The 16211-nt window shown below is 49.1% G+C and overlaps 1 protein-coding gene across 1 annotated transcript; it reads left to right on the forward strand.

Moving 5' to 3' along the window:
- Positions 1 to 52: 52 nt before the first annotated feature.
- On the forward strand, positions 53 to 14699 carry PTPN6 (protein tyrosine phosphatase non-receptor type 6). Its single transcript, XM_062513593.1, has 16 exons — positions 53 to 99; positions 1314 to 1415; positions 6405 to 6527; positions 6840 to 7034; positions 9091 to 9310; positions 10051 to 10167; positions 10333 to 10449; positions 10823 to 10919; positions 11319 to 11398; positions 11490 to 11639; positions 11745 to 11876; positions 12155 to 12309; positions 12566 to 12633; positions 13013 to 13164; positions 13895 to 13992; positions 14099 to 14699. Exons 1-16 carry the CDS (start codon positions 53 to 55, stop codon positions 14205 to 14207), a joined length of 1962 nt encoding a protein of 653 aa, XP_062369577.1. The 3' UTR covers positions 14208 to 14699.
- The last annotated feature ends 1512 nt before the right edge of the window (positions 14700 to 16211 follow it).

Below are 16211 nucleotides of genomic sequence, written 5' to 3' on the forward strand. Positions count from 1 at the left end.
CGTTTGTGTGGTCGTGAATAAAACCTGTGTTGAAAGTGCCCGTCCGTGTCTTATGAATGGCCGTGTGCTCAGCAGTGCTGCTCCCTGGTGCAGAGGCAGGTACAGCAGTGCTCTCTGCATGACACTTGCGGTGCTGTTTGGGACGCCCAGTATACGTTCTGCAAAACGGTTTGTGCAGAGGCTCAGTGTGAAGCCCAAGGATCTAGTATCAGACAAGTGTTAAGCACTTTACAAGGGCAAGCATTTTTGGATGTGCTGTTCAGGGTGTGCTAGGAAATGTGCCCTCAACGTGATCTAGTGCTGTTCAGCAAGTGCTGTAAGTGCCATTGAGGCCCTTGTCCACAGCAGGGTCAATGCTAATTTACTCCTGCCTCCTCCAGTGCCTGTGGCTGCCGTGTTTTGTGGCTGAATGTGCAATCCAGCACATTATCCTTAGTGAAAAAGGCAGCGGAGAGATGCAGCAGGGAGCGGCCTAGCGTAGGAGGGCTAGGCCCATTTGGCTTGCCCCATTTGGCTGCAGCCTGGATTAGAACAACATAAACAGCATGGAATTTGTATCTCACTTTTTTTTTTTTGGACTGCAGAGGGATCAACCTAGTGGTGCAGCCTTGCTCCTTTGCAATGTTTTCTTTCCAGTGTGATTCAGAAAGATGTCATATATGTCTGCTTGTAGCCTCCCGCCCTTTGTCCCTGTTGCCCTTGGAAGAATTGAGGTATTTGGCAACGGGAGGGTAAAGAGCTGAGAGAGAAGGAGTCAGGCCTGGGAGAGCCTGCAGGGAGCTGCAAGCCAGGTGTGAGGGAGCTGTGTCGGGTTCTTCGTTCTGTACTCTCAGTTACAAACCGGCCAGGAATGCAGCCAGCGAGGGCGTGAGCTCAGTGGATGGGAGGCAGGAAGAGAGTCGGTCCCTTCCGTCTCCATCTACCTCTCCGGGCTTGGCCTTAGCCTTCTCCCACCCTTCTGATTATTCATCAACTACAGCCCAGGAAGTGTTTTGCAAATGGTGAAAATTAAGCCCTCGGCTTGAGGCCTGAGGTTTGCCTGACCTGGAGCTACCTTCTTCTTAGTCGGCCTGGAAGCAGGCGGGGTTCAGAGCTTCTCCTTTGCGGACCAGGCTCAGGTGAGTCACGGCAGGTGCTGCCCCCACAAGCACTGCCAGCTGCTGCTCTAGCACCCCGGTGCTCACCACCATGAGCATCCAGCCCTGCCAGGAGGGTGCCAGGACACCTCTTTTGTATCAAGGTCTTCGATCTCTCTCCAAAATCTGTCTGGAGATCCCTTCTTGGTAATTCCAATATTGCTTTATTTTCTTTAGTAGGACCCCCTTGATTGAGGGCTGTGGTGCTTCCTCCACCAGCTCCTGTCAGTCCTCCATCAGTGGGGATCTGAGAGACAAGACCCTGATGCCATCCCGTGGGTGAGTGCTGTGAATGCTAGTTAGGGCAAGAAAACAAGAGTTGTTGGTGAGAAAAATAAAAATATCAGCGGTAGGAATTGGACACAGGAGGGAAAAACCCTCACTTTCTAATTGGAGCTGCCTGTTAGATGTAGTCAGAGCAGGGGATAGCCAGAGGGTCGGAGCTCGCGGTGCTTTAATATTGTTAATGTTGCTCCTTCTCACTTGGATAACCAGCAAGCAGGGCTTGTGATGCCCAGTCCACTGCAGTTCCTCTGCCACCATGCAGCTGCAGCATCTCTGAATGGTTCTGCAGAGACAGATGTTAGCTGCCTGGCCTTTTAAATCCTGGTCATTCCTTTATTTGCTGCAGTCTTTCTAGCCCTTTGTGGAACATAGAGTCCTCACTATCAGTCCAAACACTGCTCTGGATACTGCTGTGGCAGGGTGTTGGGAAATGGGATTCACACTGGCATTACTCTCTGGTAAGAGTTTGGACAAGCACAGTGGTTCAGCACTGTCGTGGAGCCCCACGGCCTGATGGAGACCATGTAGCTTTGGCAAGTCACAGCAAGATGGTCTGTCTGCCTGTTCCCAGGCAGCCTTTGCTCTGCACTAATGACTGAACTACCATGGAGCTCTGTACAGAACAGCAAAACCTTCTGTCTGAAATCATCCCTGTGCTGAGATTTAGAAGCTGTTGCTTCTAAACGCAATGCTCATTCTCAGAAAGGGCTCCAAATCAGCTCCCCCCATTGAGGGAAGCATGGAATGATAAAGTAGTTATCTGAGCAAGAGGGTACACAGTAAAATGGGAAAAGCAATGAATGTGATACTAAAGAAAGTGCCAGCATCTGCTTTTGTAAAGGCAAATATGATCCTGTAAAACTGGAGGGTTTTGAGCGACTTAGCAAGCTTGTGGATAAGGCAGGTCTGGCCAGTACAGTTTGCTTGGATTTAAAGAATTTGACAAGATTTTCTCATCAAAGTCTTTAAATAAAGCTGAAATCATGGAATTTAAAAAAAAAGTTTTCTCGAGTGAAGAATTACTAGAGAATAATAAATGGAAGGTGGGAATTAATCCCATTTTTACAGTAAAGGGAAGTCATCAGTGGTCAGATCACAGGGGCCTAATCTGAATACATACTATACTATATAACATATGCTGTTGAGTATATTCCTATATGACCTGGGAATATGTCTTGGTGAGGTGAGAAAATTGGATGATGGTAAAAAGTTATTCAGGATAATAGCTTGGGAATTGACTTGTGAATGATTTCAGAGAGACCTAATAGCAGTGAATGAGTGGGCAGTAGAACAACAGATGAAAAGGCTTATGTAAAACAATGTTCTTAAAGAAAAATAATTTTAAAATTGCATATAAAACAATAACTGTTAACTAATTGTAACCTCTCTGGAGTGAGACTTTGATTATAGAGGTCCATGCAATTGCTAGCTTAATGCTTGGTTGTGGTGAACATCAGAAATCATAACTGTCCATGACTCACCAGGATTTTGAACACCACAGTTCTGTGCCTGACTCTTCACTCTTATCTCCAAATCAAGATGCCAGAATTGGAAATATCTTGAGAGGGACAGCAGAGGTGGCCAGAGGTGTAGAATAGTTCTGTACAAAAATAATCCCTTAGTAGGGCTGGAATCTTCAGCCTGGCAAAGAGCTGGGGATGGATATGGATGTTTCAGGTCTGCCCGGAGCAGCTTGGAGCAGGGGTGAGAAACAGGAATCACCCACTGATTTTCCTTTCTTTACAACAACCAGGTGTTAAAAAAGAGGCAGGGAGCAGGTTATAAGCAAGTCAAAGGAGTGGAGGGTTTCTGTAACTGAGCAATGGAGCTCTTTGCCAAAGGATGCAAAATTTGTTGTTCATTTGGCAGTTGACTGCAAGTAGCTGCTAATAGAGGCTTAAGAAGTACAAGGGCAAAAGAAATTTTTTACATAATCTTTCTCTCTGCTCTTCCTTTTTCAACCATTTTGAGCTCTGGATTGCCTAGTCCCACCCCCAGCTCACAGAAGAGCCTGCCCCAAAACTAGCTCAGGAGGCTCAGGGCGGGTGAGTCCTGAGACCTACCAGGGTGGGGGCTCCTCAGCTGCTCTGGGGACCTGTGGCAAGTGCTGAACCTCCCCCCTTGGGGGGCGAGCGTGTTTGCAGTTTTTCCTGATACCTAACCAGAATTTCCCTTGCTGCAAGTGATGCCTGTTGCCACTTGTCCTTTTGTTGTATCCCCAAAAAAAGAGCTTGACTCATCATCTCTAAACCCCCACGGCCCCTTTTAGGTAGTCTCAGACAAGTGTTAAATCCCTCCTTAAGCATCTTTTCTTCAAGCTGAATAAACCCAGCTTGCTCCCTGCTATGCTGCAGGCTCTTCACTGCATTAGTGGCATTATGCTGAATCCTTTTTAGTTTCTCAGGGCCTTTTTTCCTTGCAGCAATCCAGATGTGTGTGTCTTTTAATTAGCTATTTAATTTATCTTCTGCTGTAAATTTGTTACTGTGCTAGCTGTGACCTGGTTCCACGAGGGATTTACAAGATGAGGTTCTAACCCCTGTGTTGTACCAAAAGCCAAACAGTGTAAGAGTAATCTCTTTGCTGAAATCTCTTGACCTCTTAATTATATTAAAAAAGTGTTTCAGTGGCTCAGTTATAGTCTTCTTATATTTAGTGGCTCATCTGTTCCATGCTGCAGCCATTTGGGAGAGTGACCTCGAAGATACCAACCAATGGCTTCTCTATGGTGACATTTCCCAGCCTTACTGATAGTTTTTAATTAGATGGCCCAGATCAAAGACAGCAGGGCAGCTGCACGCATCCATTCCTTTCCTAAAATGAAAGCAAGCAGAAGCATAAACTCATCCTGTAAATTATGTGATATGGGATTTGAGCCCACAAAAATACTGTCAAGAGATTACACTGCACCCTGTGGCTTGTCCTTCTGGAGGCTACTGAGTTACATGGGATAAGTGCTCTCTCACCCTTTCTTATTCTGGTCTGGGCTCTTTGCTACCTTGTTCTTTCCCTGTTCCCTTGTGTCCAACTAATGTTCAATTCCTCAGACAGATTTTCTCCTTCAGTCAGTGTAGGGTGCAGGGGTGCCTAGGTTTTGGGTTTCATCTGCCTTGGCTTCGTATTCACTCAGCACACTCTAATATTCTTTTGATATCAGGAATTATTTCTGGGACTTCTCCCTGGAAGTTCCTGCCTTTTCTCCCTTAGCTATAAGCAGCACTTGTTTCCTGTTCTTCATAGACTGATTCTGGTGCCATCTTTCAGGTGCAACTTCTACAACTTTGTGCAGTTGTTTCCTTGAGTTGGTCCTGTGCATGTAAAACCTCCCTGTCTTTTGGTATCAGTTCTAAGTCAGTCCCTCTGGCTGCCCCAGCTCACCATGTGCATGAAACCAGAAGCATTTCTAAGGAAGCTCTTGTAGGTGCCTGTGTTGCCTTTCTAGCAATGAAGTTTAGCTTCCCATTCGTCTCTCCTGTACTTCCCTTTGTTGCTGGTTTCTGTCTTGGCCATGAGTTTTTGTCTAGGTCTTAGCTAGCAGCCTGTTCATCCTTTTGCAGCATTTCTCAGTCTGGTGGTGTGGGGGGAAGTCTGCAGCTGCTGCTACTTGAAATGAGCAAGGCTTTTGCTGTTGCTGCTGGCCACACCACACAGGATAGCTGAGATGACCACAGGGAAAAGTCAGGCTCCTTTCCCGGTTGGATTGCACTCTTAGGCCACTGCTTAGCTCCCATTCTTTCACCAGACCTGCAGACCTTGAAGCCAGTGTTGTGGGCAGGGTAGTCATGGGCCACAGCTGGAAGCAGCTAGGTGACTGGAATGATTTTCCTTCTTTTTGTACCTGGTTGTCCAGGTTGTCAGCTTTGGCCTCAGTATGGGGTGCTGAGATTTTGAAGGTCCCCGGCTCAGCCCCCTCAGTGCTGTGTGGGCTCCCTGTAGGTAGCAGCTGTTTGTCCTGGTCTCTGCCTGCCTTCCTGGGCAGCTTCACCACCCTCTTCCAACCTCCCCATCCCTTTTGAGCTGCCACTGCCTGTGTCAGTCCCATCCCGTGGCAGGCTGGTTTCAGGCAGGCACGGCTGTGCTCAGAGCACTAGCCCGGACCTTGAAGTCTGCAGGTCTGGGTTCACACAGATTCCCCCTTGTGCCTGTACAGAGCATGTAGGACATTTGGGACCATTTATGTTGCTCATAGGCCTTTAGGAGGAAAAGGGGAACAGAGGGTGTGCAGAACTGAGTTTTGTGAACACTGCCAGAACCCAAGAGGCATGCAAAGAGTCAGCCCTCGTGCGCTAAAGACAGGGACCAAAAAACAAATAGAGGCTATGGGGAGGAAAGACACAAAAGGAGAAGCAGAAGTATATGCAAAGCAGCTTGGGGCTGCGGAGTGGATGGCTCAGAGCGCTTCCTGTTCCCGGAGCAGCGCGTGCCCCGCTGTGTACGGGCTCACACCTGCCCGTGCCCAGCAGCACTGCACCGTGGGCCAGAGACCAAGGCACCTCTCCAGGAGAAGGTGGATGGGGAGGGTCTGAATGGACTGACAGCAGACTCCAGGAGAGATACATGGCCAGATCCCAAGAGGCGCAGGAACAGTTTGGTGTTGGGTTCACCAGCACAGACCTCCGACTTCCCTTTCCTTTCCAGTGCAAAGTGATTTTTCATCTGAGTCTTCTGGGTTGCTTTAGTGGCAACCACTTGGCCACCTCTTCTTTCTCCTTCCACAATGGTGAGGTAAGAGGGTCTGAGAAGTCTATGTGTATAAGGAATGGGACTGAGGAAGTAGGATGGATCAGGACAGGGATGGCCCTGGAAAGCCTTATCTCTAATGGGAACCATCCATAGGCTGGGGGAGGCATTGGGCAGGAAGGGATGCTGCTGCTGGTTTTCACCTAGGGATGCTGACCAGGGACCATTCTTCACCCTACAGATCTCCACAGTAGTGCCCGGCCTTTTTTATTCACTTGGTCTTGCTTTTATTTTCTCTGCCAGGTGGTTTCACCGTGACCTGAGTGGGCTGGAAGCTGAAGCCTTACTGAAGGGACGAGGTGTCCATGGGAGCTTCCTGGCTAGACCCAGTCGGAGGAACCAGGGGGATTTTTCTCTTTCAGTCCGGTAAGTAACTTGGACCCCAGCTTCTGTCTTTGCAGTGTTACATACACAGATTGCCTAGATCCTTGCATGTCCTGTGGCATCTTCTTCATCCTGTCTCTATTCCTTTGACTTCTTTTCAAGCTGTAAAATGACCTCAGCTTCCCAGCACCTTCTAGAGCCTCCGCCAAGTTATCCAAGAAGCTTCTCTTTCCAGCTTCTCATCTCCATTTGCAGGGGTGGTTTACTCCATTTCCATGGTGGGAGGTAGTGCAGGACACTTTTCTGCCCCTTTTCCAACCACTTCATTGGACTGCCCTGTGCTTTATTCCGCAGGGTTGGTGATCAGGTAACCCACATCCGCATCCAGAATACTGGGGATTTCTATGACCTGTATGGAGGGGAGAAATTTGCCACCTTGTCAGAACTGGTGGAGTACTACACACAGCAACAGGGCTCGCTGCAGGACAAAGATGGAACCATCATCGACTTGCGATACCCGCTCAACTGTTCTGACCCCACGACAGAGAGGTACGGGACAGCAAGGCAGCTGCTGTGTCTGTGATGAGGTGTTTCATGGCCTCCTTTCTGTCCTGCCTGCATCCCCAGAGCTAATCCTGCAAAAAGTGCCTCTTGCCTTTCTTAGCATCCTATGTGTTCATGGGGGCAGCATCCCCAGGAACAACTGTGCGTACCTTGATCCATCACAGCAGACCTAACAGTCGCTATTTTTACTTCTGGTTTCCGGTTGCCTTTGCTATTTATATACTGTTTCTGAAAGCAAAGGTTGTGGTGTCCGCTGTGGGTCTGCAGTGATCTGTGGAAGGACATGTTGTGTGGAAGCCCTCAGTCTTGTTCCAAACCTCCTTGGTTATTCCAGGTCTGGATGATTCACGTAGCTGAGAGCAGGACCATGTTCCCCAGCTATTCCTGGTCTGCTTAGTCTCCTTCCTGTCCCCGCTTTGCATGTGTCTCTGACACCAAGTTCCTAAATCAAATCAGGTGGTTTTGCCCTTGCATTTTGCTTTCAGGCCCTTTGATGCAGCTCAGGGGAGCTGCCATGCCCTGCTCTGGGGTGGACAAGTCCTTCTTGCACAGGTCCTCCTTGGACACCTGGAGGCAGGGAACGGAGACGGCCTTGGCCGAAACCTCAGGGTACACCCCAGCTTGCTCTGGGGTCAGGCTGCAGGTCTGCTGCTGGCTGTCCTCTCCAGTCAAGGCCATTGCATCGTGGCCCTGCAGCTTCCTCCCTTCCTTCTGCGGTTGGAAACTTACCCCCTCCCCCCGTCAGGCTCTTACGAAAGCTCCTCTCACTCTCTCCCCAAGTGATTTTCCATCACGTGGCTTTGAAGAGCTGGGCTTTGCTGGGGGAGGGAGGAATGGGACCCATTAACCCCATCCTACCTGTGGAGGGGAGGCTGGGAGCCCTCTTTGATGAGCGGGAGGGGACAGTCGATCCCAAGGTGGCATCTGAGCACACGGTGGCTGAACAATTCTCTGAGAGGAGGTTCAGAAATTAATGACAGCTGTGCACTGAGACTCACCAGCTGCTTCTTGCTGTGCATGAGGTGGGGGTCAACAAAAGTTACTTGCTGAGGCTAGTGTGAACCTCTTGCTGTATGTGGAGCAGCCCCTTGCTCTACCAGATGCTGGAGAGAATGAATGAATGCCCCAGCTGCCTCTGTGACTGGCCTGTGGCCTCCTGAACTCCATCTCAGTTTTTGGGAATAAATAGCCCCCTAATAATTTGAAGTTCACCACTCCAGGCCTTCCCTGTTAGCTGCTCCATGGGAAGTAAATCTGTTGCCACATCCTCACGGCAAGGCAGGGAGCACCTTGGTGAAATGGGGATGGTCCCATGTGGAGCTTGTGCTAGGAAGAGAGGAGCTGCTGAGTGTTTGCATCGAGGACAGGAATGGGTACATGGATCATCTCCTGGTGCTCACTCCTGTGGTCAGGGTGATTGCTGCAGTGTGATGTGCCCAGAGGATGAGAATTATCCTTTGAGTGAAGAGGTGACCAAGTTTCAGACAGGGGAGTTGCTGGAATGGTTCTTTAATGGATCTGATCACAGCACAACCATCTGGATGCTGCTGAATCTGATGGGAGAGTTTCTGACTCAGTGGGGGCTTGTTTTTGTTTCCCTTGTGTTTGAGTTTCCAGATCCCCTTGCAGCAGTAAGGCAACAACCCCAATAATACTGCGAGGTGCTGAAACACACAGACTACCCTCTCCCAGCTGATGTTCCAGGCAGAAAGTATCACTTACATGTGCTTGTGTGTGTGTGACACAATGGATCACACTTGGTGCTTTCCCGCTGTGTCCTCTGGTTTCCCTCTGAGCCTTCTGCTCCCTAGGTCCTGTCTGTCTCCACCTTCTTCTCCAGCCTTGCACTTTCCTCTTCTGGCCTGCTCTCCACCTTCTGTCTCATCTGCTTTTACCAAGATCCTACTCTTCTTTCCCTCTCTCATTTCTTCCTTTCTTCCTCCCTCACTCTTCCCCAGTGTTCCTGTTCTTCACTCATCAGCTCAAGGGCATCTACTTCCTGCATCTCCACCTCTTTTCTGACCTTCTCTTGTTTTTTTAGGTGGTACCATGGGCATCTGTCAGGCCCTGCAGCTGAGTCACTGCTCCAGGACAAAGCTACCCCTTGGACCTTCTTGGTGCGGGAGAGCCTCAGCAAACCTGGGGACTTTGTCTTGTCTGTTCTCACTGACCAGCCTAAACCTGGGTCTGATGCTTCAGCTGGGGCAACCGGTGCCTCTGGGACCCGGCTCAAAGTCACACACATCAAGATCATGTGTGAGGTGAGCAGTAGGAGGGAAGAAGAATGGGCAGTGGTCTGATGGATGTTACCAAAATGGCTGTCACAATTTCTCCTATTTCTTTCATGTGGGATGAGGAGATTCCAAGGAGAGAATGCAACTGATCTTAAATGAGATTAGCAATACACCTTCTCTGGGCTTTGATCCACTGAGAGCACTGTGCCATAAACTCCATGTGCTCAGGGCAAACTCCTCTGACCTCCCTCCCAGACAAAATGCTTTCCTAGATGGTACCTATGGATCTGCAGTGCCTTTTTCCTCAGCATCATCAGCTTTCTCTATGGGACAGGTGGAGAGAGTGGGGGCTGCACAGCCTGGAGAAAGCTCTGGGGAGATCTTACAGCACCTTCCAGTACCTAAAGGAGACTGATGAGAAAGCTGGAGAGGGACTTTTACAAGGACATGGAGTGATAGAGCAAGAGGGAATACCTTCAAACTGAAAGAGGGCAGATTTAGATGGGATATTAGGAAAAAATATTTACTGTGAGGTTGGTGAGGCACTGGAACAGGTTTCCCAGGGAAACTGTGGATGCCCCATCCCTGGAAGTGTTTGAGGTGAAGTTGGAGGGGGCTCTGGGCTACCCAGTCTAGTGGAAGGTGTCCCTGCCCATGGCAGGGGTTTTGGAATCAGCTGCCCTTTATGATGCCTTCTAACCCAAACTATTCCATGATTCTGTTGTGAATGTTACAAGTGAGACATAGCACATTTTTCCTCTGTTTAGAATGGACGCTACACAGTTGGAGGTGCTGAGATGTTTGACAGCTTGACAGATCTGGTGGAGCACTTCAAGAAGATTGGAATTGAGGAGATGTCTGGTTCCTTTGTGTACCTGAAGCAGGTAAACCCGGTTTCCTGTTTTTTGGGGCCCTTTGGAGGGACTGATTTGCTGTTTGTTTCTGCTTTATGTCCCTTTCCTTCTTTTTTTCCACGGTGCACAGAGAACACTTTCATCTCTAGCAGCATCTCCCCCTCTCTCTCACCTATTTTGTTTTCCCATCCCCAGCCCTACTATGCTACGAGGGTGAATGCTGCTGACATTGAGAACAGAGTGCAGGAGCTGAACAAGAAGACAAGTCTGTCTGAGGAGACGTCCAAGGCTGGATTCTGGGAGGAATTTGATGTAAGAAACTGCTGGGGGACATTATTTGGCTTTTTGGGAATTCTGCATGCACCACCTCATTCTCCACCCTTGATTTCCTCCTGCACACAAATTTCTTGTGTGTCTTGTCAATTTCTTTCTGAAAGAAGTCTCTATTTGGAACCAGTTCCCCTGGGGAATGAATGTCATCTTTAAGTGAATCCAGTGGTTTTTTTTTATGGTTGGGAGAGTATGTCACCAAGACAATAAGGGCACAGACCTTGGACTTCTCAAGTCCAGGTTTTGTTTTCACTTCTCTGCTCCCCCACAGCATGTCCATGTGTCATCAGAGCCACCACTGTGCCTCCTAGTGCCCACCTCCCCTTGCTATGACTGTTCTTTCTTCTGCTCTCAGAGCCTGCAAAAACAGGAAGCCAAGCACCTGTTTGACCGTCATGAGGGCCAGAGACCTGAAAACAAGAGCAAGAACCGATACAAGAACATACTGCCCTGTGAGTCTTGCTTTTCCACTATAAACAACCAGATGGACACAGACAGGCAATGAAGAGCTGTCCAAGCCATCCTTGTCTCAGCCCACTCTGTTCTCCAGAGTAGGTTACACGGTGTATGGCAGTGAGGATTTAAGAGCTGATGAGGGAGGTCACAGCCTTTTCCTGTCCTTGAAGGAAGGAGGGTGGGGTGCATCAGACTCATTAGCTTCTGTGGTCCACCACAGAGGCAGAAAGATGGGAGGATGGAGTGAGATTGGTCTGAACCCAGAGAGGGAAAGCTGAGGATATGGGGCATGCACTGGGAATCATGACTGAGGTGGCACGGGGCAGTGATGGAGCTCCGTGGGGCTGTGCATGGAGTATCTCATTGCACTGTTCATTCTTTCACTGCACCCCCAGTTGATCACTCCAGAGTCATCCTCCAGGGAAGGGACCCAAATATACCTGGATCTGACTACATCAATGCCAACTATGTCAAGGTGAGATTCTTGACAGCTGGCTGTGTGCCCAAAGCAGGGATAAGCCTGGCTGCTCCTGCAGCCCTCCTGACCCTCCCCTGTCTGCACTCAGAACACCCTGATCAGCCCAGACGAGTGCACCAAGACCTACATCGCCAGCCAGGGCTGCCTGGATGCCACAGTCAATGACTTGTGGCAAATGGTGTGGCAGGAGAACACGCGCATTATTGTGATGACGACACGGGAGGTAGAAAAAGGCCGGGTAAGTAGAAATCTGATGGTGTCGCTTTTCCTTTCAACCATTGCTCTGGTTTTCTCTCTCTCCTGCCTTCTGCCCACCCTCACCCTGCCCTCTCTGCCCACACAGAACAAATGTGTGCCTTACTGGCCGGAGCTGGGCAATACAAAGGAGTACGGTCCCTACCTTGTGCAGAACACTGGCGAGCACGATGCACTGGAGTACAAACTCCGGCACCTCTGCATGTGCCCGAAGGATAATGTGAGTGTGTCTGACCAAGGACTGCTGCCCAACCCCTGGGTCTAACAGCCACCATACACCTAAACCTGGGAACTGCTGGCTGCTGTGATGATGATGCTGTTTTATCGTTCTTGGGGCTGCTGTTCCCACCTGGTTTGGCCTGGAATCATACTGGTGGAATCACCAAGAAGTGTGCAGAGACAAATTCTCTCTGGCTTCAGATTCACCTCTCCCTGGGACAGAGGCCAGAGACAGGGCTGGGTTGCAGTTTTACCAGTGGGGTGCTTTGCTATTCTCAGGGCAAGGCTGTGCGTGAGATCTGGCACTACCAATACCTGAGCTGGCCTGACCATGGTGTACCCAGTGAGCCGGGAGGAGTCCTCAGCTTCCTCGACCAGATAAACCAGAAGCAAGAAAGCATCCCCAATGCAGGGCCTATTGTGGTACACTGCAGGTTGGTACAGAGGCTGGGGTTTGAAGCATCCTCCATCCCTTATCTGGGATGAGATACAGAAAGTCTGCCCTGCTGTACACCAGGACTTGTGAGTGAAGCATATGCCAGTCCCAATATTCACTTTTTGCCTCTTCAACCCTTGACTCTTGTGGCATTGCTGAATAACTGCTACAAGAGCCACATGCTTCTCCAGAAGCAGCTGCATTGTGTTTCAGGAGCTGTCTTGCTCTGACCTCTGCTTGTCCTCTCCTTGCAGTGCTGGGATTGGCCGCACTGGGACTATCATCGTCATTGATATGATAGTGGAGACAATCTCCACCAAGGGTAAGAGGACCCCAAAGGATCTCAGAATGAACTGGGCTATCTAGTAGGGCTTTGACTTTAAATTCAGCTGCAAAGGGGTGAAAACTATCAGGTATCAGTGGGGGAAGATCCTGCCATGGCCCTAAGAAAGTTGTTCTGCTGGATCTCTATACCATATCCACTGCTTATGGCTTCAGCCTTCCCTGAGCTTTGGCTCTTCCTCCAAAGCCAGACTTGAAAGATACTGAGCAGGGGGAGAGATAGGAGGTCCATACAGAAATGAAGAGTATGGAATGAGGTGGAAACTTCTTTACTGCCCTCTACTGTGGCTGCTTTTGGTAGAGAACTGGGAGAGGGGGCAGTGAACGTGTCCATAAATTTTTCTGGTGCTCCTTGCTAGGGCTGGACTGCGACATTGACATCCAGAAGACCATCCAGATGGTGAGGGCCCAGCGATCTGGGATGGTGCAGACAGAGGCCCAGTACAAGTTCATCTACATGGCCATCTGCCAGTTCATAGAGACAACCAAGAAAAAGCTGGAGGTTATCCAGGTGAGAGAAAAGGGGCTCTACTGCCCTATGAGCCTAAGCCCTGTATGGTGCTGGCTCTGAGCCCAGATGCTTTGTTTCACAAGCTTTAAGCTAACACTGAGACCTACACAGACTGCAATGCTGCAGTAAGATCTGTGTCCCTGTTCCTCTCTTCTAAGACTTTTCAATTCAGGGGACAAGTTCATTAGCAGCCAAACTTGCCTAGAGCTTGCCTGAACTGCTAGACAGAAGTTAAATTTTAATAGTTACCTCAACTATGTTCTGAACAACATCACCAAGTACTCTTTTGTTACAAACTTAGTTCAGGACAAACAAAGACTTTCCTTGCCTCTTCTTTCCTCTTTGTCTTTCACATCCCTGTTTTGCAGCTGCAAGATCTTTTCTTGCTATTTGATAAGTGGTGTCTTTTCTCTCTCCATGTAGCCTCTGGCAGCATGCTGTAGCTCCTGCTGTTTCAGTATTCTTTAGCTAAAATTTGGCACTTTTAGGCGTTCTGGTGCCTCCAGAGATTTGTTGCCTCACTGTAGCCTCCTGTACAAGGCTGCATTTGCAGCTGCTGCTCACCTCTGGCAGTGGTGGACAGTGTGCTGCACCCAGGCACTTCAGCAGTCCACCACCTTCCACTGAGATCCTGTCACTAAGTGCGATTTAACAGCCAGAACTCTTCCACAGTGCCCCAAATGCATCTCCCAGTCCCCACTCTTCTAAGATTGCTTTTTCTCTCCTGCAGTCTCAGAAAGGCAAGCCAAACGAGTGTGAGTATGGGAATATTGCCTACCCCCCTGCAGTGAGGAATGCACACCCCAAGGTTTCACGAAAACCCTCCAAGTAAGAGCTGACCTAAAGCAGAGACCCAGCTCTGCCTGCCTCTGGCAAGTCTGCCTGCTGGCTTGGCTGGCTTTTTCCTTTCCTCACTTTTCCCCTGGCCTTACAGGCAGAAAGAAGAGTCAACAGTGTATGAAAACTTGGGGAAAAAGGAGGAGAAGGTGCGGAAACAACGCTCCTCAGAGAAGAAGCTGAAAGGCTCACTAAAGAAAAAATAATCATACATTGCAGCTAGCCCCACACAGCTGCAGGACTGGAGCTCACATCCCAGCTGGCCTGTCTCACATTCCTTGGACTGGAATGAAGCCTTCCCCTTCTCTTCCACACCAGCTTTCAGTGCCGTAAAGCAGAGTGCTTTCCCGCTCAGCTGATTGACTCCATGGTCCCTTGCCTGTGCAGGCGAGCAAAGTCTTTCGCTGCCCCCTCATCATCCATTAACAGGAAACTGTTACACCCCTCCTTTTCTTGCTCCCTGAGCACCGGGGCCCCAACTCACCTTTGCTGTGTCAGCTTCAGTGGAATTCTCAGGGAAGAGCTAAGGAAGGTCAGCCTTCCTTAGGAGCTACATCTCTGCCCACTGCTGTGAGTTAGAATTTAGCCTGTTTGTGTTCCCTGAAGCCTCAGCTTTTCAAGAATGGAGGTTTTGGCCTGTTTCAGCTCAGCTCCTTTGCAACTCAACAGGAGATTTCCTCTTTCCTTGATACCAACCTTCTGCCCCTCTTACCCTTTTGCTATCTCATCACACACCTGGATGCTGTAAATATACCAGAATTTGATGTGATGGCTTTGTTTTCTTGTTTGTTTGTAAATAAACTTGTATTTGTTTGACTACCAGGTCCCAAAAGGTTCTTTTCTCAAATTTCTCCGAGTATTAGCTGTACTCCTGATTTCACCTGCAGACCTGCAAAGATTTAAAATGATGGCTCCAGCTTAGTTCTCCTGATTCCCTGTTGCCTTCAGGCTTCCTGAACAGAAGCTGTGACCAATTATGATGGCTCCTTGCTGTGAGGCTCAAATGTTGGTGGTCAAACTGACCAGTGTGACAAACTGACACAGCTTTTGCACGTAGATTTTACTTGTGGGTTTTCAATATGTGAACAGACAAAGGCACATCTGCTCTGACCTCATGCTGGTAACAGTGCAGCAGCCTGGTCCAGAAGCCTCCTGAGCCCCCTTCCCACCACTATTTATACACAATACATTGTGAGGAAGGACACTGATTTTCAGTAAGCTTTAAGCCAATAATCCATAGATGCTTCACCAGAGGAAGAAGTCCCTAAAGGCCTCTCTTCTTTCCTGGAAAGCTCAAGTTGGAGTTGTTTGTAAAAAGAGATGGTTGGTTGTAAATGGGCGTGGTCTCATGGGCAGCTGTCTTGACCATCATGAAATAGCCGAGTTTAAGATCCTGGTGCTAGGAGAAAAACTGTAAGTAAAGCTACTTCTCTGGACCTGGGGAGAGCTGCAGGGAAGCAGTTAGTAAGGTCCCCTCGGAATCTGTTTTAGAGGATAGTGGGGTATCCATAAAAGCTGCTCACTTTTTAAGGGCCTCCTTTCAAGAGCACTGGAGCAGGCAATTACAATGTGTGGGAAGTCTAGGCAGTGAGGCTGAGGGGTGGCTTGGTTGAGCAGGGATCTCCTTCTGCAACTTAGCAGAGAAAGCGTGTGGACTTTGGAAAGAAGGACAGATTATGCAGGAGGACAGATACGCTCCTTGCCACTCTAGAGAAAAAAATGCCCAAGTTCAAGTTGAAGCTGGCTGGTACTATGGCGAGTAACAACAGGCATTTTTAAGTATGTTAACAGCAGAAGGAAGACTAAAGGAAAACTACTGGTGGGTCACCTCATCCCTGAACTGTGATGAAACAGAGACATTTAACACTGCCTTTGCTTCTTTCTCTAACCCTGGTGATGGGGTTGTCTGGAGCCCTGGCGGGGATAGCCATGGCTGGGGGAGCGATGAACTCCCGGCTAACTTTGAACTTGTATGGGATTTGAACACACGTAAATCTATGGGGCCCAATCCCAATGGGATTCCTCCCAGGGTACTGAAGAGTTGGCCAATGTAACTGACAGACCTCTCTCAATCATTAATCAACAGCTTTGGGAATCTCTGTAAGTTGATGTGGAAGGTGGCAAGTGCTGTCCCAATTTTCAAGAAAGGCAAAAAGGGTGATCTTGGTAATTACAGGTCAATCAGTCTCACACTGGTGCCTGGTACAACT

The sequence above is a fragment of the Cinclus cinclus genome, chromosome 2, assembly GCF_963662255.1.
Source record: "Cinclus cinclus chromosome 2, bCinCin1.1, whole genome shotgun sequence".
Lineage (NCBI taxonomy): Eukaryota > Metazoa > Chordata > Aves > Passeriformes > Cinclidae > Cinclus > Cinclus cinclus.

Coding starts and splice junctions, on each gene's coding strand:
- PTPN6 (XM_062513593.1), top strand. CDS start 53: ATGAATGGCCGTGTGCTCAGCAGTGCTGCTCCCTGGTGCAGAGGCAG. Junction 11,640..11,744: donor GGGAGGTAGAAAAAGGCCGG/GTAAGTAGAAAT, acceptor CTGCCCACACAG/AACAAATGTGTGCCTTACTG. Junction 11,877..12,154: donor GCATGTGCCCGAAGGATAAT/GTGAGTGTGTCT, acceptor TGCTATTCTCAG/GGCAAGGCTGTGCGTGAGAT.